Here is an 8930-nt window from a genome sequence, read left to right as displayed (position 1 = left end):
CCCGGGCCACTTCTTCTGGCCGCCGCCACCATCTCCACCAGTTCCCCCTACTGGTGCTGCTACTTCTGGTGGTGGTGGTGCTGCTGCAGCCTGCGCGACGGGCTCACCCTCCGCCACCTGCCCTTTGTTTTCTTCATGCTCCACGTTCTCTATCACTACTTGGTCTTGGTCTTGTTATTCTTCTCTCTCTCTTTTTTTTTTATTAACTTGGTTTCTACATTCTATAGGTATATTTCTTGGGTAACAGAAAAGTTCAAGAGGGTTCCACACTGGCCACCCTACTAACATCGTGACATTCCTCTAAATCCAATGAGTGTTTATATATGTATTTTGAGATCGCCTTCTAATGAGACCAGTCAATTAAACCAAACCAGAGGAGGTGCTATCATTATAGCCCTCAATAGGTTCTAACCTCCACTCACTTCCATAATAAGAATTTGGCAAGCCAAGCCAAAACTTAAAGGCCTCAGCAGATTTTTCCTCTCTATTCTCCTGTCTTGCCTTGCCCTTGAAGTATGCTTGCTGGTGAACATTCTTGAATGCATCTCCACATAGATTCTAGTGAACTTGGTCTTTTTTGGGGATATACCAATTTCTTTCATGCAAGCCACAATCTCCAAAGCCTTTCTAAAGAATGCAGCCCTCACACATATATCAGCCAAGGTATCTAAAAACCCTTCATCTGGCTTAAAAGGAGGAACACAAGAATTATGTTTTGAACCTTTTTTTACTATCTCCCACCTCTCCTTCACTTCATTCCAAAGCAAAAGTGCTTCTCCTGGCCTTCTTGCCAATGTGATTCCATTTGCAAAGCTTTCGTAAGTTCCCACATCAGGGTGGAACCCCTCGTCCTTCATCTTTTGAATTACTTTCTTTGCTTTCTTCAACCAAACTCAACCTGAAATACCCTTCAACAAACATGATCCATGTGATCACATCCACCTTCACTCGAGGATCATTCAACATTTCATCAAAGACCTTGTAAGCCAGCTTCGGCTGGTCAAAGAATGTGAAAGCTTTCATCATTGTCGTGTAACTATCCTTGATGGGAGCTATCCCTCTTGTTCTCATTTCATTGTAGGAGCCGAGAGCCCCAACACTGTCATCAACCAATATGCACCCATTCAATCAGTATGTTATAGGACAACAGATCAGGCTGAATACCTCCATCATCAACCATCTCCTTAATCAACTCTCTTGCTTTATCTATCTGAAATTGATTGCAATAACCCTTAAGAAGAACATTATATGTTATTCGATTCACTGCCACGCCAATCCTCATCATTTCAGAAAGAACTTGTCGTGCCCTATCCATGTAACCAGCCTTCACAAGTGCCGAAACCACGGTGGTATAAGAAACATGATTAGGAAGGCTACCGGCGCATTGCCTCTAGCATCCTCACAATATCAGTAACCCTCCCAGCTTTCATATAACCCTTCATCAGAGTGGTGTACATTCTAGTATTTGGAGCATAAGCTTTTGGCAACAACGGCAAATCATTGCAACCGTTAGATTCCATGAAATTCGGAAGCAATTTGGCAAAAACATTCTCAACGTCAACGTCGGCATCATTATCATCACTCTCATTTAATTGTTCTAAATTCAACTCAATTTCTCGTTCTCTTTCCCTTATTATCCTAGAAAGATCCCTTCTTCCTTCCCTCATTGCCAGAACTAATCTCTCAGCAGTTTCTAAATCGCCAAGATCAACATAAGAGGCGACAATGCAATGCAAAATTGTGACACAAAATGAAATCCCTAATTGAAGAATCCTCTCCAAAACATAAACAAGCAAGTGGTTCCTACCAGTTCTACAACACAGCTTCATCAAAATGTTGTAACTGAATGCATCAGGAACGACGTCGTATTGAGGCATTTCATTGAATACCTGCAAGAACATGTTAGAGTCACCCAAATTGGCATAGGAATTAAGCACCGCATTGAATGCAGCGATGTCAGGCATTGATGCTGCGGCGACTACGTCGCCACTGGAGAGTTTTCGGAGGCGGCGGGTGATGCCCTTGAAAAGACGGAAAGCCTCGGCAGGGCCATTGTCATTGTAAGAAGCGAAGCGGCTGACGACGGCTGACCAGGCCTTGACGTTAGCGTCGATTTGTAGGAAATCGTTACTAACAATCTGAGTGAAGAGGAAGAATAATCAGGAAGTGTTGGATCAACAATCTAGCGGCTAGGATTAGCTTAGAAAGATGAGAGTAACGATTTGATGGGAAGTGACACGTGGTAAGAGATAAAGAGAGGCCCCGCGTGAAAAGAGAGGGAGATAGGATAGCCAGCAACCGTTGGATCGAAGATCTTGGCTGGGAGTTCAGATGGAAATCAATAATACCGATTTGTTGGAATGTTCCGTGGCGTGCATGCGAGGAGCGCTGTGTGGTCCGTGATTCCAGATGCACATTGACACTCTCTCATCTCACTCATCATTCAGAAGTCTGAAAGGCTAAATTGGTTAACTCTCTTCCTCGCATGCCTTTCTTTCCACCACCGTTTTTTTTTTTCATTTGAAGGTTTCTTGTTCTTTGGAGTTGCAGGTTTATTTTTTCCAAGCCGGTGAAGAAGAAAATTTCAATGGACAAGCATATTGTGAAATATCTTTGATCATTTTAGATAAGTAGTAGTGAAATAGCTCATGCGATGCACGGCAATAAATTAAGAAAACTGAAGTTAAACATAGTTTTTTATTGGTTGTTTGATAAAAAAATGGATTAAACAAATAGTGTAATTAAAAAGATATTTTTTAGAGCATAACCTTTATGAATGAAGATTATTAAACACCTCGCGATACACAACATTAATGGTAGAGTTTGAGTTTATCTCCGTCTTATTCTGAATCAACATTAATGGTAGAGTTTGAGTTCATCTCCGTCTTATTCTGAATCAGTAATCTAATTTCATTTTTTGACTTAATTTTTGATAATGCAACATAGAATTATCCATGTGTGAAAACTGGTTTTGGTAAAAATAATCCAACCCTGGTAAGAGTTTATTCTTGACTTGTTAATTGTCATGGCAAAAGAAACTATCATTAAGAATTGCCTTTGCTAAAATTTAAATGGTAGAATCTCATTATTTAGAACCATGTTTATTCGAGGTATCAATATAACCTGACCTGATCTATTCCTGGTCAAAACCATGCACTCAATAACATGCTTGCCTATCCTTCTGACTTGTAACTTGGTACGATTGCAAAGACCGTTTGATTGGTTAATATTTCTAAGAAGCATGACAGGTACTCCAGGTTTTAATTTTAATTTATGTGGAGATATCCCTGAGCAATTTGTTGCATTCAAAACATCCATACTAAATGTATCCAACTCAACCTCCATGTTACTCTCCTCTACATATAATGAATCAGAACTCAAGTAAATCCTTTCATCACCTGGCAGTGATTCCATCATGTTGTTGTTTACCTCGTTCACTACTTCCAACGTAGGTGCAAGGATGGTACGTTCCTTGAAATAATCAGGTTCTTTACATCCAGACAAAAAATTTGGATAAACAAATCGTACCAACCTTTCGAAAGAATTGTCTTCATCAGGTATGATTAACTCATCTGGAATCAATACCTCAGATTCACCATCTGTTGAGTCACCAGTTAAACCATCTCCAATCAAAAGAATCCATTTTGCAAATTCATCGACTTCTACCTGGTGTAGTAAGTTTACCCCACTATTAAGCCTCATGTTCTTGGTGAGTTTCAATACTTTGCATCGATTCCATAGATATGATGTTATTGATGCTTGAATGATGTCTTGACGTGAACCCATAGGAATGACGGGTAGAATTTGTCTAAAATCACCACCTAATACCACAACCTTACCACCAAAAGGTTCATCCTGATTGTAGTTAGTTTCAAACCTCAAGACGTCCTTCAGCGACTTGTCTAAAGCTTCGTAACAGTACTTACTTAACATTGGAGCCTTGTCCCATATGATAAATTTTGCCTTGCAAATCAGACGGGCTAATGATGAACCTTGTTTAATATTGCAAACAGAGTCCTCGTTAATATTAAATGGTATCCTAAACCTCAAATGAGCAGTGCACCCATTAGGTAGTAAGAGAGCAGCAATACCATTTGATGCAACATTTAGCACAATATCACCCTTGCTTCTTATTACAGTTGAGAGTGCTGTATACAGGAATATTTTACCAGTTCCACCGTATCCATATAGAAAGAAGAATCCACCTAAATTTAACTGAACAGCCTTAACAATCTCATCAAATGCATGGCATTGTTCATCAGTCATTTTCTGTATTGACTCATTGCATCGTAAATGTAAGATACCATGGTCAAAATTAAGCTCATCAATAATCATTCTATCATCTAAACCATCAATATCATTTTCACATAGGTATGGCATGGTTTTAAAATCTCTAAGTGATCTGCCATTTGTTTGCATCTGTTCTTCAACCTTTATGAGAGTGAGGTTCAGAATCTGTTCATCTGTTAAGCACAACTCTACATCCAAAAAAAGTACAAAAGAACACAGATATTGTGAAAAAATAATGTCTTAAATTGTTAATGTAAGATAAATATAGTATTCTACATATTGCATGTATTACCTTGATTATAGTGTGTCCTTCTCATTTCAAACAAAATATCATCTGCAAAATGTTTGTAGCATATTTTCCAAACATTACGGTCTAGAAAGTGTATTTGAGATTAACAAAACAACAAAAAGTCCACGAAGGTATTTAGCTGAAGCCCATGTGCTAGCTTCTAGAATTGCATCAATGAATTCTCTATCGTCATGGAGGAGACCAAGTGCATAGCATATGCCTTTAAAAGAACTATATGAAACCCCTTCCATTGTACGTATGTCTCTGAAGCTTGTACAACCACGTTGGATGTTAAGTAGAAGTCTTAAGTAATAATTTTCACCATTACCACGCGGTATATGGCTTAGCCTACCTATTGAGAAGCCTATCTTCCTTGGAACCCACATAGAATGATCCTTCTTCCATACAAATTTATTCGGAAACTCACTATATGTAAGTGCCCTACCAATTTCATATCTTTTGTTAGCAGCCATCCATGCCAATAGTTTAGTCAGCTTCCCATTGGCACGTTCAATTACATCTTCTATGCTTTCGTTGTCTCTAAAAACAATCGAATGCTCATTTGGTAGATGAAATGGAAGTCTAATAATAGCAGGTTCTTTCACTTGAATATCATAACCAAATATTCTCCAAGCTACTTCACTTGCAGATATGTAGCTGCAATCATAGTAATTACGTATTTTGTCAACAACTTGCATTCCACAACCATCATCCGATGTCTGGAAGAATGATGCAGTGACTCTATCATTTCCTTTGTGTACATATTTGAATAAGTACTTAATGGAAGAAGTTTAACATGTATGCTCGACATTAATGTGACAACCATACTTTAATAACAAAGATGGATTGTAAGGAACAATATATGAATTATCATGCAACACGTTCCTCTTTGATGTAGTACGACCATTATCAACCCTCTTGTACTTCGGAAAACCAACCTCATCAGTAATGGTCCTAACACGTAATGGCTTAGGGAAGAATTTACTGCATCTGCCATTAATCATGCATGGGCTATCCTTGTTGTACTTCCCGCAAGGGCCATGAACCATGAATTTCTCCACTACTGCATATAATTTAGGCCTAGACCTCTTATCAGGTATCTCAGTAGAAATGTGCCTACCAATATCTGAGGGTGATTTTGGCTTTGCAGATGGATGTGTGAATAAAAGAATATGAGCATGTGGTAGCCCTCTTTTTTGAAACTCAATAGTGCAAACATCTGTTTACATGAAGCAAATATGAGTACTTCAATAATAAAGTTATGATTCTTAATAATTATTATATAATGTATAGAAGTAATGCAATACTTACATCCACTTATCTTACCAAAGTATTTACCATTCTTTAGGTCTCTCATCAGATTGTTAAGTTTTATCTTGAACACTCAAGATACATATCTAGCCGATCTTGTGCTTGTAAACCAGTTCTTTGTAGCAATCTTTTAATCTCAGTCCACTCGGGATTGCATGTGATAGTTATGAAGTAGCTTGGGTAGCCAGCATACTTTCATATAGCAAATGCATCTTTACAGTTGTTAAACATGTATTTAGAACCTCCAGAAAAGCTACTCAAAAGAATAATACGTTGGCCAGTGACAACAGCATCAGCTTCACCTCTAGTAAATAATTCGTGTAGGACTCTATAATTCTCAACTCTTAACTTGCATTGGCTGAATCTAAGAAAATTAAGCCTTTCAGCCTCTATCATTGTGTATGCATCAACCAAGAATTGTTGGAAAAGCCTACGTGATTGTAACAACATATGGCAATCTTGTCCTTTCATCTGAACACGATAACTAAAGAACTTTCTCATGCTTATCCTTGTCCTCTTTTTAGAACCATCGATGTTGTACCGAAAAGATGTCTCTATATCATTCCTATAACCATCCTCTGCATAGGGGAAAAGTAATGGATACTGTAAAGCAAGGTACTGAGGATGCAATACATCAATTCTCTTTAGTTGTCTTGCAGTTGACTCAATGATGATATCTCTGTCGATAATCGAGTCATCAACATCACCGACAACCAATGCAGCAACCTCAGATACTGTTGGCAGATTGTATCTCCTTCCATCCGTATCTCTTTTCCGAATCAACTTAAGCCTAACATCAGGAACATTATCTAACTTGAATCTATCCCTGGCATAACAGAACATCTTGGCGAGAGGGTTGTGTGCATCTAACATGTCTTTCAAGGTTGAGATACTTTTCCTTTCAATATTAGAAACATTCTTATTTGACCTGTAAAATTTAAGTAAAATGGTGTGAGTAATTTCTATTAGTATTACATTAAAAAGTACAAATCATATTACACATAAAAGAGGATTAGTAACATAACATAGATTTGTATAATTTTGTCCTAACGGCATTGATTCTATTATCAACCTCATTCTCCGTGTCATATATTTGGCAAATTTAGGTCTCTCATTATCATTAGGGACAAAACTTCCAATAGAATGATAATTTTGACCACTTAATACAAAACTTGGAGGACCAGAATTGTTGTTAATGATATAATTAACTTTTTCAGCCATAGATGTGAATGAAAACATGGAATTGAATGATCTAATGTTCTTCCTAAACAAATGTCCTTTCTCATCATCCTGTAGATGTAAGTCTGTAAGAATTTTGGGAACATTTGTAAAGAAAGGGAGTTGAACCTTCTCATCCATGCAACATGAACCAAAGTGTGGTATTACATTCCCCTTTGTGCGAGATAGTCTTTCTTGCTCCCACATATTCGCGTTACAATATGTGCAACAACAAATAGGGTCACCAGCATCCCATAAATCTATCATAATGAGAAATGGTTTAAGTCATAGATAACTAATGCATAATAAAACTTCATTGATTCTTGAAATATGACCATAAATATAACTGTTGAAATTATCTGTAACTTAATTATGAGTTTAACTAAATCATGGTTATTATGTGATATACCTTAATCTAGATTCACATGTCGATAATTGTTGTTAAATAACTAACATTTCTCTTCAATGAATGAGTTGCTTTGTGATTGAGGAATATCATACTCATCTAGTCAAAAATAACATGCAATAATAAGGATGACTCGGCATGATTCATTTGAATTGAATACTAAATTATAAAAAAAGAGCAAAGTAATACATTTTTAAGACAATTCACTTATTATTGTGTTGTTCAAATAAATATACGATATGCCAAATAGTTTACATTACCTGGAATCTCCTTCCCAGGTAACTCAGCCTCATAATCATGCCCAATGGCAGAGTCATCGAATTCATCAATAGCTGGAGAGAACAAAAACAAAAAAGAAGTTAATATATTATTCAAAGATATCAAACCTAAAGAGCATAATTGTAAGAATCGAACCAAACCGATCGGTCGTACCGAAAAATTTGTGGACCGATCAAAAGGTCAGTCTAATTAAAATATCCAACCGTGGAGGATAAAGAACCTTTAAGAACCGATTTGGACCGAATGGTTGGTCATATACCGGTTAATCAGCAATTTAAAAAAATGGCCGGTTCACTCTACTTTTTCTAACCCCCTTCAACAAAAACCATTATTTAACGTCCTAACCCAAACTCCCGTCCGTGAAGCCCCATGATTCCTGAAGCTGAACTTTTCTCTATCCCGTTGAGCCTCCGCAGAGGCACGCTCTCACACTCGTGTTGAGCGGCCTGCCTCGTCTCGCCCCTATGTGTTTCCGTCACTGCATCGTCGCCTCCACTGTGGCTCGCCTGCACTGGGTCGTCACGTCTCGATTCTTGCTCCTGTGCGTCTTTCATCGCCGTCACTGATGCCTCATCCATTTGCCATGGTTGAACATCTTGGTTTCTCTCTTATCTGCCTGCATTCTGCAACTTGGTGCATCAGGTAGTTCTTTTTATTTTTTTCTCTTATTCATTTATTGGGTTATAATTTGATTAAGTGAGAAAGTGATGTTTATGAATCTATTATTTTTATTGTTGTTGATTATACCTTGTCGATGATTATAACTTGAATGTAATTTGTTGATTCTTGGCACTTTGGTTGAGATTTGAGTGACTCGTTTTTATACAACTATGCTTAAAAGCCTTTAATGCTTTGTGTGAAATCCTAATTTTTGTGGAGGAAGAGAAGATAAAAATTGGAAGTTCTTTTTATGAATTCATGATTGTTGTGTGGTGGACGAAATTGTGATAAAAGAGTTCCAGGCACTGTTAGAGAAGCTCACAACTCCGTTCAACTTAACCAGCAAGTGTACTGGGTCATCCAAGTAATACCTTACGTGAGTAAGGGTCGATCCCACAGAGATTGTTGGTATGAAGCAAGCTATGGTCACCTTGTAAATCTCAGTTAAGCAGATTAAATGGTTATGGGTTTCGAAAA

At 37.8% G+C, this 8930-nt stretch overlaps 1 protein-coding gene and 1 pseudogene across 1 annotated transcript; both read right to left on the bottom strand.

Annotated features, from left to right (window-relative positions):
• Positions 1–221: 221 nt before the first annotated feature.
• Positions 222–2156, bottom strand: LOC112717785 (pentatricopeptide repeat-containing protein At3g09650, chloroplastic-like; annotated as a pseudogene).
• A 904-nt stretch (positions 2157–3060) lies between these two features.
• On the bottom strand, positions 3061–8371 carry LOC112717784 (uncharacterized). The gene is made up of 8 exons (XM_025769727.1): positions 8131–8371; positions 7775–7846; positions 6963–7368; positions 6163–6818; positions 5408–5798; positions 4932–5320; positions 4583–4663; positions 3061–4478 (listed from the first exon to the last, which is right to left on the bottom strand). Exons 1-8 carry the CDS (start codon positions 8369–8371, stop codon positions 3061–3063), a joined length of 3654 nt encoding a protein of 1217 aa, XP_025625512.1.
• Positions 8372–8930: the final 559 nt, after the last annotated feature.

Source organism: Arachis hypogaea, chromosome 10, assembly GCF_003086295.3.
Source record: "Arachis hypogaea cultivar Tifrunner chromosome 10, arahy.Tifrunner.gnm2.J5K5, whole genome shotgun sequence".
Lineage (NCBI taxonomy): Eukaryota > Viridiplantae > Streptophyta > Magnoliopsida > Fabales > Fabaceae > Arachis > Arachis hypogaea.
This window is presented reverse-complemented; position numbering and strand designations above follow the sequence as displayed.

Excerpts from the sequence above, each read along its gene's own strand:
- LOC112717784 (XM_025769727.1), bottom strand. The coding sequence starts at position 8,371 with ATGGATGAGGCATCAGTGACGGCGATGAAAGACGCACAGGAGCAAGAA. Across the intron at positions 7,847-8,130 it reads ACGGGAGTTTGGGTTAGGAC|CTATTGATGAATTCGATGAC; the intron begins GTTAAATAATGG and ends TGTTCTCTCCAG. Across the intron at positions 5,321-5,407 it reads AATCCATCTTTGTTATTAAA|AGTCACTGCATCATTCTTCC; the intron begins GTATGGTTGTCA and ends AGGAAATGATAG.